Below are 19,799 nucleotides of genomic sequence, written 5' to 3'. Positions count from 1 at the left end.
TGTTCAAGGTCATCCAATATCAACTGTTGAACAGGTTTCATAGGCCTAGAGGCACTTTGGTCTATTCTACTTTTTTTCTTAGCATCAAAGAAAAGTGGACACATTCTGGCAATTCTGGAATTGGAGTGTCTCAAGGAATTCCTGCTGAACGTACAGTCATCCATCCAGCCTGCCTACAGGAAGTATTTTGTTACAATTGATAATACCTGTATTAAGTTCTTCTGTTTGGACTCTTTGCAGCCTCAACTGTTCTGAACATTCCTAACAGCCCCAACAGTTGCAGGGAGAGAAAGGGCAAAATAATAGTCCTGGGAAGATAGATCAGCTCGTTTTCCCATACAGACCTTGTGTTCCTGGCTCAGCTTCAACATAGGAAGCTGCCATATACTGAGTAAGACCATTGGTCTATCTAGCTCACTATTGTCTTCACAGACTGGCAATGGCTTTTCCAAGGTTGCAGGCTCAAATCTCTCTCAGCCCTCTCTTGGAGAAGCAAGGGAGGGAACTTGGAACCTTCTGCTCGTCCCAGAGCGGCTCCATCCCCTGTGGGGAATATCTACAAGTGCTTACACATCAAGCCTCCCGTTCATATGCAACCAAGGTGGACCCTCTTCAGCTAAGAGGACAAGTCATGCTTGTTAGCACAAGACCAGCTCTCCTTTCCTTAGTATTAGCTTCTTAGTACTATGGTCTGCCTTCAGGGTATTCTATTAGCATTCCCAAAGGAGTTAGTCAGGCAAGAACATGGGATTCTCCCTGTCACAGCAACCTTAAGAGGCTCTATAGGCTGATGCCTCAATTCCAATCACTTATTTCCGGAGTCGTGCCCATGCCCATGCTGACCATAGACACAACAGAAAACAGCATGCATGCTGGTGTATTGGTCCAGATCAGAAGCTTGAATGAGCATCAGCTGGCTGCTGAAGGTCATAAAGCTGGTCCTTCTTACATACATAGTGAGAGTACCTCAGCAAAAGTGCTGGAAACATAATCTGATACATTCTAATATATACCAATAGTACCTTGCCAAACAATATATAAACTAAGGGAGAGGAGTCGCTCCTGACTTTGAGAAGCAAGTCTAGCAAAAATGCCAGTCTCTTGGGACAGGGCACCTGGCAGGAGTAAGCAGCCTAGTGGCAGATTGGCTAAGCAGGATATCCATACAGGATCTGAAATGAACTCTATGCCTGGAAACCTCTCTCAAAATCACCAAATGCTTTGAGATTCCCTCACTAGGTCTCTATGCGACTGCAGAGAATGAACAAGTGCAAAACTCCCATGCCCATCTTCAGGTTGCAGACATGATGAGTAGGTGCTTGGTAAAGAATGGTAAAAATACCTGCATATGCATTTTCATCTATCAGTTTCATTCCTTGGTTGCTAGCTATTTATTCAGTTAGTGTATTTCTATACCACCCCAAACCTGTGTCTCTGGGCAGTTTACAATAAATACAACAAATACAGCACAATAAAACAAACATTAAGACAATTTTGAAATCACCGTTAAAATCTAATTAACAAGTTGGGTGAATAGATGTGTTTCAAGCAGCTTCTTAAGAACTGCCAGAGATGGGGAAGCTCTCTTACTGCCACAGGGAGCGCATTCCAAAGCCTTGGGGCAGCAACAGAGAAGGTCCTTCCCCAAGTAGCCGCCAGACAAGCTGGTGGCAACTGCAGGTGGATCTCCCCTGATGATCTCAAGAGGTGTTGGGGCTCTTAATGAACAAGGTGTTCTCTTCAATACCCTGGGCCTAAGCTGTTTAAGGCTTTAACTAGCCCTTTAAATTTTGCCCAAAAACTTACTGGTAGCGGTGTAGTTCTTTTAATGTAGGTGTAATATGGTATCTTTGAGGTGACCCAGAGACCAATCTGGCTGCCACATTTTGCACCAACTGCAGTTTCTGGACTAAATACGAAAGCAGCCCCACATAAAACACATTGCAATAGTCGAATCTAGATGTTACCAGCATGTGTACTACTGCTTTAAAGTTGTTTATCTCAATAAATGGACACAGCTGGTGTATCAGCCAAAACTGATAGAAAGCGCACCTGGCCACTGCCTCCTCCTGAGACACCAGAAAGCTTTGAATACAGAAGTATTCCCAGACTGTGTGCCTGTTCCTTCTGAGTGGTAGGGTGTAACTCCCTCCAGGACAGGCAGATCACGATAGTCTATAAGTTCCGACCCCACACAATAAGTACCTCCATCTTATTTAGATTCAGATTCAGTTTGTTATCCCTCATCCTGCCCATTATACCCTCCTCCAGGCAAGCAATTTAGGGAGATTATACCTTTTCCTTGTGAAGTTGACATGGAGAAATATATTTGGGTGTTTTCAGCATACTGATAATACCCTACACCATGATGATCTTCCCCAGTGGTTTAATGTAGATACTAAAAGCATTGGAGACAGTATGGAGTTCTGGGGGACTCCATACAAAAGTTCTCAGTTTGAAGAGCAACAATCTTCAAGTGACACCATCTGAAATCTGCTTGAGAGGTAGGAGTGGAACCACTTCAAAGCTGTGCCTCATGCTCCCAAATCCCTCAGGTAATTCAGAAGGATACCTTGGTTGATGGTATCGTAAGCCACCAAGAGATCCAAAAGAACCAACAGAGTCATACTTCCTCTGTAAGTTCCCAGTTGGAGTTCCTCCATCAGGCCAACCAAGGCAGTCTCCACTCCATAACAATGGGAGTTCAAGGAACAGCAGGCAGGGAAGTTTGCTATGCAAGTTCAAGGAACAGCAGGCAGAAGTTATTCTGGTTGCAGCACAATGGACAAAGAGACCATGGTTAGAACTAGTGGCAGTGTCACTTGATGATGGGATGCTCCCAAGCCAAAAAGATCTTCTAACTCAAGGCCCAATACAATATCCATGTCCTGATTTATTCCATTTGGCCGCATAGAGGCTGAGCTGTAGTGGCAGAAAGTGTTTGGTTAGCTGGACACAGTATTGCCAGTTGTGTTGGTATAACTATGTGAATCAACCAGTAGACCGAATCGGTCCACTTGTACTTGTTCCTAGACAGTGTAGCCAAAATACAAAATCTCCTCCTTAGGCAGGCATTTCCTTCATGCTGGTTTTTATTTTTATTTTTTATTTTCTGCAATTTTGTCATCTTATGAAAACATTCAGCCTTCATCTTTCTTATGTCATTGTCTCCTGCTTGTGTGCTTTGCACAGGCATCTAGTTGACTACTGTAAGAAACAGGATACTTGCTTAAATAGGCCTTGGCCTGATCCCAGCTGTACTGTTCTTATTCTCTTAAACACCAGGTGGCAGCTTTGAGCAATATGATGGCTGATGGAAGAAGAGTCCTGTTTTTTCATTCACTCATATCGGTAATTATTGAATGCAGTAGCAGTACTATATCCACTTACAGTCCACTGCTTTCCTAACAGGAATTCAACTAAGAGCATTCGCTGGCAAACATTCAACCCTATGGCGAGCAACTCGTTAAGAGCTTCTTTGGGTTTTTAGATGCCATTATATCAGCCACAAAAGTTTCAGATCTGGCAGCCCTTTTGTCTAACCAGCAACTTTCACAAAGACAAAATGTTACTTCTTACAGACCTTCCTTTGTGGCAAAAAATTTATTCTATGTTTCACAGATTGCAGGAAGTCATTTTCCCATCTTTCCTACTTTCCTCCCTTCCTCCTATCCAAATCCCATTCGTTTACAGGAGCAAAATTGGCATTGAACACATGAAGGGCTCTTTACTTGTAGTTGAACAGGATGGTGGCATTTAGAAAGTCTTGAGTCGTGTGTGCGACACACATTCTTTATTTGATTCCTTCTGTTCCAAAGATCTCCCTATGTCTGTCTAGGTGGTTTAGAGAGAGATCATACTGCCTGTAGAGCTCTGAACAGAGAGTTGCAAAATGGCATCATGGTTCATGTTCCACCACTTCTACAGCATTCAGGGTTGTTGAGAGGGAAGAACTGTAGAGTGTTGATGTTAGTTCTGGTTCACACATTAGTGTCGTGTCATGAGAGATGTATTTGCTTTGTTGGATATACTTTCAGTCAATGGATCCTGCAGGAGATTGTGTCCCTGTAGGACTTGCATGGGGCCCTCCTTTTCTTAGTACATGGTATATCCTGGAGGATACTGAATGTCCTGCACTCCTCACAAACGGGGATTTATAGTAAGTGCAAATTTCTGTTTTGTCTGTGGAATGCAGGAGAGCATTTCCCCATTCAGTTTCTGGCTTATCTTTCTGGGTGATAGGCTATGTGTAAATAGGATTCTGTGGCATTTTATTTCACCTCTCACTAAACTAGTTATCTGTTTCATGTTCTGTTACATTGGCATGTTCTTAATACTGGGTTACATTGTCCTTTTCCTCTCTATGTTCCTGTGTGGGGATTCAAATTTTTTACAGTTCAGTCTAGGGAATCATGGGATTCTTCTTCAAGTGTCCAGTTAGTGGCCCTGGCTCCTAGTTTAGTAGGAGGGGTATTTTTTTAAAAAAAAGACTGAATGCCTTCCTGCATTTGTCAAGATGCACCTTTTTACCCTGGCCTTTGACTAGTAATTAGTGGTTCTTCCCCTCTCAGGCACTAGGGGTGTGCAAGGTTCGGAGGCCCCCCGGACGGGCACGGGGGGGCCTGTCGCTTTAAGCGGGGGGGTGGTAGTACTTACCCCCCCGCCGCCGCTCTTCCCCCTCCGGCGCTGTTCCCATCAAGGAATCTTCTTGGGGCGGCAGAGTTCATCTCTGCCGCCCCTGCCTGCCCCCGTCGTTGTCTCAAAATACCTCCAATGCTGCCCCCGTCGTTGCGAAAGCCCACAGACGAGCGCTAGCGGCGCGCATGCGCCCTGCGCGCCGCGCGCCGGTCTCTGATGCTGCCGCGCGCGCGCGCTGTGACGTATGCGGCGCCGCATATGTCACGGCGCGCACGGCAGCATCAGAGACGGGCACACGGCGCGCAGGGCGCATGCGTGCCGCTAGCGCTCGTCTGTGGGCTTTCGCAACGACGGGGGCAGCATTGGAGGTATTTTGAGACAACGACGGGGGCAGGCAGGGGCGGCAGAGAGGAACTCTGCCGCCCCAAGAAGATTCCTTGATGGGAACAGCGCCGGAGGGGGAAGAGCGGCGGCGGGGGGGTAAGTACTACCACCCCCCCGCTTAAAGCGACAGGCCCCCCCTGTGCCGGACCGCCGGACTGCCGGACCTCCGGACCGGTCCGGCGTTCTATGGAATGTTGCCGGACCGAACCGTGCACACTCCTATCAGGCACTATATTTTTCACTGTATTTTTTATTTTATTATATTGTATTTTAATTATATTGGTTTTATTGTAACCTGCTCTGAGACCTTTGGGTATAGGGAGGGCTAGAAATCTAAATACTAATAAACAAATAAGAACAAGAATGCATAGTAAGTACAACATTCCAATTTTTACAAGTCTAACCTTTCGGAGTATGAGGTTTACTGATTTAACAGAACTGATTCTGGAGAAACATCTCAAGACAAGAGAACAACCAACTGATTAAAAAAAATAAAATGGGCATATTTCTTTAAAAGATTCTGGGTCCTTGGGTGTGAGAGTTCTCATTTTATCTCAGTTTTTGATTCTTTGTGGTCAGATGTCTTTTCTGTTGGACTCACAAGCTTATTCAGTTGTGGTACTTCCTTTAGAGGAAATCATCTGGACACTGAAGGAAAATGTCTCCAGCAGTTATAATGTGTGTGATCCTGATAGACTGAGTTAGGGTATTGGTAGTAGTATGTCTATTGCGGTCACAGACCAGATTAACAAACAATAACAATTAATAGCATTAATAAGAAAATTCAAGAATTTCAAAAGTTTACAAAATCACAAACTGTTCAAATTACTAATACAGTCTTTATGGAGCTTCAACACCACAAAACAGAACTTTGCCACATTGTCTGAAATTACAGGTTTAAAATTGGCCAGTGTGACCAGGATAAATGGCTAAAATAAGAGCAATAAATTTGGTGCGAGTGTCCTTATAAAACTGGCAATAAAGAATAACATGAGTGATAGACTCTATATCCCCTGAGCCGCAGGGACAACAGCGCTGATCATAAGGAAGTTGTTTGAATTTACCATCAGGTACTGCCGAAGGGAGAATGTTCAATCGCGTGAGGGTCAGAAATCTCCTAAATTTTGATACCAAGATCTGGTCTAAATATTCAGCCGGTTTATAGTTAAAAGTTTGAGAACCTAAGTATATCCCCTTGGGTAGCCGTGCAGATTCCTCCTGCAAATCTAACTTGTTGTAAATCTTGTTGTAAACCACCCAGAGACATAAGTTTTGGGCGGTATAAAAATGTTTTAATGAATAAATAAATCTATATCTCGGAGCCGTTGGATCACAAAGCAAAGCGCCTGCTCTAATCTTCGCCCAATAAGTTCTTGAGACGTGCCCAAGTGATGCAATTTTAATTTCATAGCTGATTTCCATTTGGAAACAAAACTGTCTGATAACACTAAAGGGGCAAGACCAGCCGGAAAGAAGACTAGGCTTAACCAAAATCTAATTATGCAAAACCATGCTTTTGCTTTCAGAGTGGTGACCCCTGCTTCCTTACGAAGGACGGCAGTTATAATGTGTGTGATCCTGATAGATTGAGTTAGGGTATTGGTATACTCTGTTTGGGCACTTGAGATAATGAAAGGAGGGCAACTCTTTGGTAAGGATCCAGTTGACTGAACTAATATCTTCATTAGCTTTGGTTCCTATTGGGCCTTTCCTCCAAGTTCCTCAAGTTTATTGAAATAAAATTTCTTAAAATTTCACTGTTCATGTTTTCCCATTTACTGTTCTTATAATTTCAGTCATCTCATAAAGGCTGTTACCCTGTCTTCTTCCCTACTTACTTGGCCTACATACAAGCTCCAGAAACAGAGGCTAGAGCCAACAAAGTAGTTTTAGTAGCCAAACCAGGCCTGAAATCTGAAACAGATGAATAATATCAACCTTGTTGATATTATAGCTGGATCTGTAAAAATATCTGGATCTGTAAAGCAATCTTGCATTCAGCTGCATTGCGAAAAAAAGGATATCAAGGACTAAGCCAACATTTCTTAAAGGAAAGATTAATACTCACATTTTTTGTGTTTAGAAATACCTGTCATTTAGCAGGGATTCTCAGCGTTGGGTCCCCAGATGTTATTGGACTTCAACTCCCATAATCCCCAACCAAAGGCAACTGGGGCTGGGGATTATGGGAGTTGAAGTCAAATAACAGCTGGGGACCCAACATTGACAATCCCTGGTTTAGCGAACTACTAAATCAGCTTCTCCCTAAAACCTAATCTTGGTTGATGTGGCTCAGAATTGCCAGTGGTTGCCCAAACCTCTTCCAAGTATTCAGTCATAGCCTTTTTACTAGATGCCAAAAGGACACTTGACAGTTTTGATTGAACTAATGTAAAATGTACACTGTTTACTGTTCATCTGCTCCCAATCATTTAAACATTGCAAGCGGGCTGTGTATAAGAGCACTTGGTGTGATCACAGATTACTGAAGGCCAGCTGCATTTGAGGTGGTGAGACACACTGGACAGCACATTCAACTGTTACCTTCCCTGGATTTAACATGGTCCAAGAGGCTCCTATTCAACCTTCTTGTAGAGTGCAAGATGCACCACATGCAAATATGGTGGTTTCCTGATATTTAGCAAAGGAAGAGCAACTGTCACTACTCAGCCCCAGCACAAGATCTCCAGTGGCTGTTGCTAAGGTCTACCTTGTGTTTCTTTTTAGATGGTGAACTCTTTGGGAACATTTCTCCTGTTCTTTTTGCCTACATAAAGTGCTTGGAGAACATTTCTGTTGAGAAGTGGTATATAAATAATAATGATTTGCTTTCACACACTTGATGCTGGATATACAGCAGTGCTTATACAGTATTGTAATAAATATGTAGGACCACCTTAACACTAAAAGTCTGCAAAACTAAAAGCCCTATGCTATCCCACCAGTACTTTGGCTTGCAGAAAAGGCTACGGTGGCTTTAATATGATTGGAAGCCCCAATAAATTCCAACATATATATTCTGTCTTCTTAGATTGCCATGGCAACTGACTTCCAAATGTGCATTAAGGTCCTAAGGCTTCAACCCGTATGCTCCCGAGTATCTTCTTTCCCTCCAGTCCCTGATTTTCTTCACTCCTATCAGTGGATTGCACTCTAATATTTAAAATAAATAGAAGGAAGCAGATGGGAGGCCAAAAATGCAAGCTTAAATTTAAATTCACTCACAGATGATAGCTATTGGAATTGAATATGTAACATCTGGTGGAAGAGCTTGCTGGTTTTTAGAAGCGATCCGAGGTTTAAAGGTGAGAAATCTTCTACTTAAGATGCTTTCTGCTGTACCAATTTCGTTTTCACTTAGAGTTAAAAATAGGAGCAGGTGTTGAGTTTAAAAATATCTGTCCTTGCTGTTTCAACTCTTGTTCCTGTTTGTTCTGCTTGCTCTTTTTATAAGTGATGTGAACAAGGGGTCTTGCTAATGTCATAGCAAAACATGCAAGTTTGTATAAAAACCTACATCTCTTTCCTTTCCTGTCTTTTGCTTCTCCTGGCACTCATTGCTGTGAGAAATTTCAGCTACAGAGAACATTTCCACACACTCCTCAAACCTGTTCTTAAAATGGTCTAAGTGGAAATGTGGAAAGAATATACTTATGTTTTCTGCAGACTCTTCTGTGCTAACAATGTTTATATGCGGTGTGACAAAAGAAACTAAGCCTCACTTCTACACCACGTATTCAAATACATGTATTCACTTCTACACCACATATTTGGGAAGCTACATGCAGACATGGCTGAGTGTCTCGTCATATCTGAGTACTGGCAGTCTTCCGCCATGCCTTCTTCCCTCTGCCACACAAATAACATCTGATATGATCTGGCCATGCAGTTCACACAATCTTCCTTTCTCCTGTTTTCTTGAGGAAGAATAATTGCACAAACTGAACATACATGATGTTACCTGTTGTGAAGGGGGACATCTAGTCAACTGTTCTATAAAGACTCTGAAGTAGGCCCCAATTAATGCATTCTGTCCATCAAGATGCAACATTATAGAGTCTAATTCAATAAAGCCCATGATAAAGTGATTCTTTCTTTCTCTTTCTCCTTTTTCTTTCTTTTTTTGGATAATAGCATGAATTATAGCAAACTGAGGAGAGTTTAACGATTTCACCCAAACATAGTTATTTTATTTTAAAATGTTTTAATATACCTATTTTGAAGTTGTGTTACTGGGTATGTGAATTATCTCAAATGAAAGGGATGCTTCCCGACCTGTTTATGAATCACAGAAGGGATTCTCTGTTAGTCATTCCCATACAGCAGCACCCATGCTGTTTCATAGTCTGTATAATGAGTTAAAGTTATTCCCTGAGAAGGAACGTTAAGCCATGAGATCAGCAATACTCCCTGATTTATGACCAGAGTTAATGCTGCACTGGATTTTTCTAGTTGTTGGGCAGTAGGATCCAAGAGTTGCCTAAATCTTGGAGAGGTCAGTCAGGAAGACTGGCACCAAGCAGTCTGGTGTATCTTTGTAATAAATAGTCTAAACTGATGGAATACAACAGAACTGGGAGTTTGTAACAGGCAGTGGAACACATTGGGGTCTATGGGAATTTCCAGTTCATAGGACCGGAAGACATTTTAGCTAGTGTACCACTTTGGACTGTCAGCAGGCCCTTTTTCTGGGTATTAGAAAGGAAGAAATAGGTGCCTGACTTGCAGAGCCCCTCATTCAAGCTCCACAATTCTTGACAGTGGTAAATGAACACCTGTGTAAATGAACACCCCAATCCAGTTAGGAGGCTTGGCCTTGCACAAATAAAAATGCATGAGATGACTGACCCCAAAGGACTTCCCTTGACATAGAAAGACCAAGATGCATCAGCTCCAATGGGGATATATATGTCACTGTAATCCTTGAGTATTGGTATAGTCATGTAGTTGAAAACCAAGAAAGCCCACACATTTGCAGCAATGCCTTGCTGTTTCATTCATCTGCTCCACCCCCCTGCAGGTACCTCCAGCTCCTCCTTAAAGAGACCAAATTGGGCCAGGAGCATGAGCCCTCTCGGGGAACAGCCAGTGGACTGCAGCAATTAGATGGATGCACAACAAGTACTGGGTGGATTATAGAGCTGATGACAACAGCTCTCCCCATACCTGTCTGGGGTTTTTAGAAGCTACATAGAGCCTACCAGATTAGAGTATTGCCTCTGTTTTTATAGGAGGGAATTTTTATTTTTGTCATTATTATGGTGTTGCTCTTTTCAATATGTGTCGGGGGGCGTGTAATTTTGGAGGATGCCCTTCCAATTGAGGCGGTCCTTGGCAGAGGGCGATATGGCGGTGAGGACAGGACACGCCAGGTGAGGGGAAGGCGTTTTGGCTATATTAAAGTCATCACACCCTCTGGTCCTTCTCCCACCCAAAGAGACCCCAGTAACTCTCACAGCAGCCCATCTTGCCAGAAGCTGGTACTATGAAGTGCCAGGTCTATAAATACAAAGACCACAGCCATCCAAGGGGTAATCCTGGATGAGCACCCACACCTGGCATGCATTATGGAGACCTGGTTGGACGAGGAGAGAGATGTAACTCTTTCCCAGCTGTGCCCACCAGGTTTCTGGGTGCAGCATCAGCCAAGGCGGGGTGGGTGGGGAGGTGAGGTTGCCCTGGTTCATCAGGAGACCATCCCCCTCACCATATGCACTGTCGGCCATTCTGACAGTTTGAGTGCCTGCATGCAGTGATGGTATAACAAGACAAGGTTGGGATTCTGTTGGTATACCATCTACCTTGCTGTCTAACAGCCTCTCTGCCTGAGTTGCTTGAGGTAGTCTTGGATGTGGCATTGAGGACCCCACGGCTATTAGTCGCAGGAGACTTTAATGTCCGTCTTGTCTGGTGCAGCTCAGGATTTAATGTCCTCCATGATGACCATGGGCTTGTCTTAACTACAGTAATTTCTGGTCCCATATATGTGACAGGCCATCACTTGACTTGATCTTGGGGTCAAGGGTGGACAGTGGTGCTCTGTGGATAGTCCAGGAGGCTTTAATACCATTATCATGGATGGATCACTATCTGGTGAAGATTGGACTGAGAATGGGCCCAAAACACCTCGGCCGGGGTGCAGGACCAATTAGGATTTTCTGCCATTGGAGCCTTAACGGATCCTAATGGACTCCTGATAGTTCTGGGTGAATTTCCTCCTGAGAGAGTGGACGATCCTTTTGATGACCTGGTCTACCTCTGGTATGAGGGGATGGGTCGGGCAATTGAAACTGCCTAGGCATCCTCTCCCGTCCCGCTAAGTCCAAGTGACTCCCTGGTATACAACTGAGTTGCAGGCAATGAAGCAGGCTGGTAGATGGCTTGAGCGTTGTTGGTGGAAAACTCAGAATGAATGACCAAACACAGGCTAGAGCTCATATTAGGGCCTGCTCTGTGGTGGTGATGGTGAAGAAATTCTCCTTTTCCGCCACCATCGCGTCTGCTCAATGTCATCCAGTGGCGCTTTTTCAAGTGGTTTGGGGCCTCCTAGGTGAGGACCCCAGAAACCATCAAACAGAACCCTTGGCAGCCTGCTGTGACCAATTTATGTTACATTTTGTGGATAAAATTGCTCGCATCCATTCTGACTTGGATGCGGAGATTTGTGTGGTGTAAGAACTGGATGTTGCCAATGCAACATCTGGTCTTTTTATATTGGATGGTTTTCGGACTGTGTTGCCTGAGGAGGTGGACAGGCTGTTTGGAAGGCTGAGGCCTACCACGTGTGTGCCCGACCCTTGCCCTTCATGGTTGGGGAAGGCTTCTAGGGAGGGACTGGGTCCATCGGTGGTGGGGGTGCTCTAAGGCAGGGGGTGGTGCCCCCTCAGCTGAAGGAGGCAGTCACCAGGCCCCTCCTAAAAAAGCCCTCATTGGACCCAGATGACCTGAATAACATTCAATCAGTTTCTAACCCTGGATGAATCTGATTACTTAGATCCTTTCCAGTCTGGCTTCCAACCTGGATATGAGACAGAAACTGCCTTGGTGGATGACCTACACCGGAAGATAGACAGAGGGAGTGTGACTCTGTTGATTCTTCTGGACCTCTCAACCACCATGGTATCCTTCTGTGATGTCTGGGTTGGGACTTGGGGGCATGGTTATACAGTGACTCCGCTCCTACCTTGAGGGTCATAATCAGAAGGCGGTGCTGGGGGATGCCTGCTCCACTCCCTGGCCTTTGGCCTATGGGAGACCCCATGGATCTATTCTGTCCCCCGTGGTGTTTAACATCTATATGAAACCTCTGGGAGAGGTCATCCATAGGTGTGGGCTATGGTGCCATCAGTATGCTGATGACACCTAGCTCTACCTGTCTTTTAAGTCAGCAGACACCAAGGAGACAATGGATGTTCTGAACCATAGCTTGGGGGCTATTCTGGACTGGATGGGGGCAAACAAACTGAAACTTTATCCAAATAAGATGGAAGTGCTCTAGGTTGATAAAACTGATTATCCAAGTAGTGAGGTAAATCTGGTCTTGGGTGGGCCCACACTCCCTCTGAAAGACAAAATTCTCAGCTTACGGGTGCTTCTGGATCCAACACTGTCCTTGGAGGCACAGGTGGCAGTGGTGTGCAGAAGTCTTTTACCCACTATGGCCAGTTGCGACCCTACTTGGAGAAGTCAGACCTGACCTCAGTCACTCATGCTTTGGTAACATCCAGATGGGACTACTGCAATGCGCTCCACCTGGGGCTGACCTTGAAAATGGTTCAGAAGCATCAGCTGGTTCAGAATGCTGCTGCAAGGATGCTCATGAGTGCAAGTTGCTTCACATGCATTACACCCTTCACATGCATTACACCCATCTTCTGGGCTAGATTCAAGGTGCTGGTCTTGACCTTTAAAGCCCTATATGACTGGGGGCTGGGGTACCTGTTGGACTGCATTCGCCCATATGAACCTGCCAGGGCCCTCTGCTCATCATATCAGACCCTGCTAATAGCCCTGCCACTAACAGAGATCCTTTTGGCGGGGACTAGAGACAGGACCTTTTTGGTTGTGGTCCCTCGGCTTTGGAACGCCCTCCCTGAAGAGCTTCACCATGCTCCCTCTCTCAGTTTTTTTAAAAAACAACTAAAAACACAGGCTTTTAAATGTTTAAACAGGCTTTAAATGTTTTGCCTGTTCCTTATATCTGGTAGGTTCTTTAATCTTTAGTTTTTATCATTCTTACTTTTTAGCTTTTTAAGGAATTTAATTTGAAATTTTAAAAACTAATTCTGATTGTAGTTTCAGCTTGGATTTTTAACTTGGTTAATTTGGTTAATTTTATTAGTCTGATTTTATGTTGTAACTATTTTATAAATGTAAGCCACCGAGCAGTAATGTACTGGAGGAGCAGGGTATACATATTTTAAATAAATAAAATAAAATAAAATGCATTTCTCACTCACCACCCTCTTGCCTCAAACCATTCACAGGTGGGGGTGACCACATTGATAGTTTTCCCAACCAGTCACCTCTTCCATTATTCTAGTGACAAGTCAGAACTTCACAGTAATCAGTGCTAACAAAAAAATAGCACTAATATTGGTGTGGGTCATAGCTTGGAAAGGTCAAAGTCCCGGCTCTTCAAAAATGCAATGTTCTGCTTTGCCCAATTCAACAATATTTATTTCAAAGTTCTTTAATTTTGGTTCTTTCCAGAGCTTTAGAATAGAGTTGTGCTCTCCATTGGTTATACAAATCCTGTTACTGTAGAACAAGTTTCTGGTTCCTTGAGTTTCAGCAGCAGCAACAGAAGCCTGTAACTCCTCAGTAATGCTTTCTAGCTAGGGTTATGCTGCTTCCTGCTATAATTCTCTTCGGGTTGATGCTGTTCTGAAGTTTTCCTAGTAACAAGGATCACTGATAACCCATTTCAATAATGTTATTGAATAACTACCTGCAGTCTTCCAGGTACAGTTTTAAGGTGCTGGCCATTGTATCCATTATGCCCTAAGTCAGGCCTGCTGAACTTTGTGCCCCGCCCATCAAGCTGTTCTTTGACGACAACGCCCATAATCCCCAGCCACGGTAGCCAATAGTCAGGGATTATTTTTATTTATTTATTTATTACATTTATATTCCGCTCTTCCTCTGCGGAACCCAGAGTGGTATACATGGTTATTTTTATCCTCACAACAACCCTGTGAGATAGGTCAGTACAACCCTGTGAGTTGTAGGCCAACATCTGCAGGATGTTGGGCAGCCCTCTCTTCAGTCCATGTGTACCCCATTGCTTATTTTGCAACTGCACCTGTCCCATCTGTCCATGAAGATAAGATGGCAGAGATGTGGACTAGGTCCTTTTCTATTGTGTTTCTGCTCTGAAGCACTTTCCTTCAGGAGATGCAGTTGAGCTCCACCCTACGGTCTTTAGCATCAAGGACAGATGCTGCATTTCATATCACTTTCCGGATTGCAAATTGAATGGCTACTCTGTTTCTTGATTTTGTGAGGTGTTTCCCCTCCTTTGCTATCATAGCGCCCTCTTAATTACTAATAAATTTTAAAACAAATATTCCTCTTTCTTCACTTCAGCAATTTCCCTCAGGAGTTCTATATGTGTATGTTGTGTACATCAAGTAGTCTGATTTCGGGGGTTTTAATCACCGTAATCGTTTAATTGTTGTTTTAAAATGTTTTTAAATTTTTAATTGCTAGATTGTTTTTTTTATTTGTTTTTGCGCTTTCCTATTTTAGTGGTTTGTTTTAACTGTAAACCGCCCTGGGCCATTTTGGGAGGGCGGTATGCAAATCAAATCAAATCAAATCAATCAATCAATAATAGAAATAGTATATAGAATATTTTTAGACCATTTTCCAACAAGAAACTCACAAAGTGGTTTATATAGCAGTAAAATGAAGAAAATGGTTTCCTGTGTCAAAGAGGCTCACAGTCTTGTTTTTAAAAACAGAACAGCAGGAGATACCAGCAATAGCCACTGGGAGGGATGTTGTGCTGGAATGAATAGGGGAAAGTGTTCTTCCCCTGCTCATTGTAAGAGAACCATCCCTTGAAGTTTGCCTTTTGCCCAGTTAGCAGGAGTTAGTTGTTGCCTTAATGCTGTATTTTCCATCTCTAAAGGTTCTGAAAGTGTAGTTCATGTGTTCCTTGTTTTTTTTGTAGCAGTATTTATGCATATTTATTGGTCTACATACAAATTGTTGAGGCAACCTTTTTTAAATTGATGTGGTTTCTTGCTACCAGTACTCTTTTTCTGTGCTCTTTTCTTTGGGGGAAAACATCTATCTTGTGATCTGGCCCAGCTGTTCTTATAACCTTAATGGCTAGGCAGTTCTTTACATAAAAAGGGCATCTTCTCTTTAAATATAAAACTGGTAACATATGCCTTTAAGTAATGTTGTTTACCCACAGGAAGAGGAAGAAATGGCTTATGAACAAACTTTAGAATTTCGCAGAGGTGGCGATGGTCAACCACGGCGATCAACACGGCCCACGCAACAGTTTTATCAACCTCCAAGAGCTAGGAACTGATACTAGGAAAATCAAAGGTAAGTGCTGATCAAAGAGGGAAACTGAATGTCTGGATTGTGGAAGTATGGTAAAGTCACATCTTAAACAGTTTCTGCAACCAAGGAAGTAACTCAGTAGTATTCTTTTGGAACTTGATGATGGGCATGGTTTCCTAGAACCCTGCAGTGATAGAGTTACAGTTTTTGGTCAGCTAACCATTTACTAGTGAAAGAGATAACCTTTGAAAAATGCATGTTTCTTTGTAAAATGTATTTAATTGATAAGATTCATGGTGGGGCTATACAACTTTGGCCCTCCTGCTCATTCCCATATTCTCCAGTGGCCAGTAGTGAGGGATTATGGGAGTTATAGGTTGTTGTTGTTGTTGTTGTTGTTATTAATTCAGTTTCTATACCGCCCTTCCCAAAATGGCTCAGGGTGGTTTACACAGAGAAATAATAAATAAATAAGATGGATCCCTTTCCTCAAAGGGCTCACAATCTAAAAGAAACACAAGATAGACACCAGCAACAGTCACAGGAGGTACTGTGCTGGGGGTGGATAGGGCGACTTATTCTCCCCCTTCTAAATAAAGTGAATCACCACGTTAAAAGGTGCCTCTTTGCCAACTTTGCCAAGTTATTACCTATATGCTGGTTATTACCTATAATGCCCTTAACAGGTTGAGCCCAGGGTGTACAAGAGGGTGCATTCTTTGTCACGAACCCTGCCGCTTATTATGAACTTCTGGAGAGGTCCAGTCATGGTTGCCGCTGGCTCATGTGGTAGCAACTTGGAACCAGTCTTTCTCTGTGGCTGCCCCTGGCTTTGGAATATGCTACCTGTTGAAATAAGAGCATCTCCTTCCCTGTTTTTTTTCCTCCCCCCCACCCCCACCCAGGAAGACCCTCAGGTGCACCTGTTCTCACTGGCTTTTAAATGGAAATAATTTAAATAATTTGTTTCATTTTATGAGATTGCATTTAATTGCTGTGTGGAATTTTAATCTGTTTTTACTTTTTCATATTCTTAAATTTTGTTTACTGCCTACAGATGTACATATCAGGTGGTATTAAAATATGATAAATAAAAAATAAACCACAGAATGGTTTGGTTTAGAATTTATTTCTGAGCTACTATCAATTTAGGAAACAAAAATAGGAGCTTAATATTCTTTAACAATATAAACCTATACCAATACACCTTGGTTGCAGTCTGTCATGTTCACATTTTGTTCTGGTTGACCTCTAGTTGTATTTTGATACTCCTTTACTTCTATTCATTTAAACATTTATAACGGTTATCCTTTTTTCAAATGCTCAAGATGATGTTCAGCATTTTAAAAGTGCATATTTGACACACATCCCTCCTTTATTGCTTTCCTTTTCAGGACTATAAATTGTTGATGTGGTTAGATCATTTGAAAAACCTCCTCTATGCTCAGGGATATTAGCACTACACTCTCTTACGCACAATTTTATTTCAGTGCAAATTATGGGAACTGAGCAGCCTCTGTCAGTTTCAGAAACATCTGGGATTATGCATGTTGGGAAATGTTGTTCTGTATAGAAGATATGTATCCCAACTCTTCAACCAGAGTCCTCCAAGTTGCTCACATTATACATAAAATGTAGTAGAACCCTTAATAACACTATACTTTAAACAAAACAGAGTCAAATTGAAGCAAAAACAAAATGAAATGTTGTTAGAAAAGGTTGGCATTATTTGAGGAGTCTTCTCTTTAGCTGTAAAGAAATGACCCCCTCAATGGTATTATTCTGTTACATCTGTGCGTCATTAATTTATTATTTATTTATTAGAAACATTTGATATACCATCCACTAAGAAGACTCTGGGTGGTGTTAATGCACCTGAAGCAATTGTGACCTTATTCCCAGTCCCACAGCAAAGGTTCTGGACTTGTGCAGATGACTGCCCATCCTATGGACACTGGCTGTTGGCTCTTCCTTTGCCTTATAATTATATTATGTTTTCATCCTGGGCAGCTTCCCATGGTGTTCAGTTGGATTTTAACCATACTAACACAAGCTGGTTGTGTCGACACTGTCAAAATTCCCCTGAGCTGCTCTGAGAGCTACTCAAAGCAATAGTTTCCCACATGAAATGTCACTGGTAGTTGTGTTCTGAGCACCTACATAAGGTACTGAATGTATGAAACAAGGCTTTATAGAACGGACTCTTGTATCTGAATGGTTACTTCCCCACCACCTTCTCTGCTAACACTTGTCCTGCAATGTACTTGCCTTCTGCTACCTTTTTTTTTTTTTTGGTGACTGGATACTCAAAATATTATTACTCTCAAGTAATTGTCATGCACACAAAAGTGAATTGATTCTTGCTGTACAGATTGCATTTTGCAACTGAATCTGATTAAGTAGAACATTAAGGATATATTTGATCTGAGAACAATTATACTCCTAGAAGAATGAGTTTCTAATTTATTTTGAAAGGAAAAATAAAATGAAACTGTACACAGTGTCTCAGCATGAACATCCTTCCTTATGGCTACCTGTCACATATAAAAATAGAATGGTTAGAAAACAAGTTGCCTTTGCCATTATTTAGGAATCCCTTCTCTAGCAAAAAAATTAAGGGTATCTCTTCCTTCTATAAGCAGCTTACTTGTGTTTTAACCCCAAGTAAAGAGATAACCACGTATTTTTCATTCACATTAGCCATTTGCAGGCAAGACAATCATGTGGTTAGTGGTATAATTTGGTTGCATTAGGAACTGACTAATTTTATCTGTTCATATGCAGCTCAGGCTTCTAGACATGTGCGGCCACACAACCAAACATTGAAAACATAATGGTATAAATGTAAAGAATTTCTTCTGGCTGCTTCTGTCTATCACTGACTTTGAAACAATAGCAGAGAAGTGGTAGCTCAGCTGAAAGCAAGTACAGGCTAGAAGATGAGCGGGGCGATCTCCCTCTAGGAGTACCTTAGGGGATAGCAGAAGCCTTGAAGTGGCAAGGAGGGCTTTACCTTCTATCACCCAGATGCAGATGATTGGATACAGTTAAGGTTTGAACAGAATTGTCCTTTTGGGTCATGAATGCTAGGCTGTTTGTTGGCTCTCTTAAAAAGTCAGTGGATATGGCTGGCTTAACCACTGGCTTTATGGGGCAGTTGTAATGCATAATTGCCAACATGAATGTGGTTGGTGTGTATATAGTGAGGAAGAACTATTAAAAAGCTAATGGCATCTTGGCTACCTTATTTACTATCAAGTTTTCCTCTTATCAGAACTACTTCAAAGGAGTGTTTAAAAATCTATTCAAACTACAAATCTTGCCTCATAAAAATAAAACCGTTATTTGAGAGAGCATGGAGGGAAAGTGTGTCTGTTTAACTCTGTTTAATGCATAGTATAACTGTCAAGCTGCTTGTTCTACAACATGTTTCTCCATGTATTCATTATACAATATATAAATGTTGTTGTTGATTAATAATGGAAGGTGGGATTCAAATGATATGATCTTCATGCCCTGTCTTTTTCTCCCTTAGCTCTTTGTTGTGGCAAAAGTTCTCAACATTCTCCTTGGCACTCAAGAACCTTACTTTGCCTGAAGGATGGGGCGAGAAAGAAGGCTGGTACAAACAGGGAATGAAGAATATATCCACCAGAGACATTTTTTAAAGTTACTTCTATGATGCTGAACCTTTTACATATGAAAAAAGCCATTGTTAATATTGCCATCAATAAAAGCCACCATGTGTTACTCTAGCCTTTCTCTGTGTTTGTCTATATGGTTAGCATAATTCATTTTTCTCGTTGCATATGTTGCCCTGACTCCTGAACAGCCAAATGAACTGCGGAGAACTGAATGCTATATTATTTTCTACACTGGTACATTAAGGATGTGATCCTATGGATGCTTTATTGGGAGCTAGCACCATGGAATGTGCTGGGGCTGACTTCTGAGTAAACATGCATCTGATTGTGCTGTTACACTGAAGCATTCAGTATTATTCAGAGCTTTAAAGCTGAGCATCAGGGTAAGGTCAGCCAAGAATTGTACTAAAAGAATGGCTAGAAGCTAGTGGAGCTATGCTAAGTGTCAGTGAGAAATATTCCCAGCTACTGGTCCCATTTAGGCTAGTGGTTTTATTTTGTATTAACTGCATTTTCTGAGCAGTCTTCAAAAGCAGACCCATGCACAATGCATTACAGTATCTACTATGAAGGTTACCAAAGCATGGATAATAAGGGCTAGGCTATCTCTGT

The 19,799-nt window shown here is 42.4% G+C and overlaps 1 protein-coding gene across 1 annotated transcript in view; it reads left to right on the top strand.

Moving 5' to 3' along the window:
• TDRD3 (tudor domain containing 3) overlaps positions 1-19,298 on the top strand; it is a 121,794-nt gene extending 102,496 nt beyond the window's left edge. The window contains exons 13-14 of the mRNA XM_053307513.1: positions 15,449-15,585; positions 19,079-19,298. Of these exons, the coding sequence (XP_053163488.1) occupies positions 15,449-15,568 (120 nt within the window). The 3' untranslated portion in view covers positions 15,569-15,585; positions 19,079-19,298. The remainder of the gene's footprint in view (positions 1-15,448; positions 15,586-19,078) is intronic.
• Positions 19,299-19,799: the final 501 nt, after the last annotated feature.

The sequence above is a fragment of the Hemicordylus capensis genome, chromosome 3, assembly GCF_027244095.1.
Source record: "Hemicordylus capensis ecotype Gifberg chromosome 3, rHemCap1.1.pri, whole genome shotgun sequence".
Classification (NCBI taxonomy): Eukaryota; Metazoa; Chordata; class Lepidosauria; order Squamata; family Cordylidae; genus Hemicordylus; species Hemicordylus capensis.
Note: the sequence above shows the minus strand (reverse complement) of the source record. Positions and strands in the feature narration are given on the sequence as shown.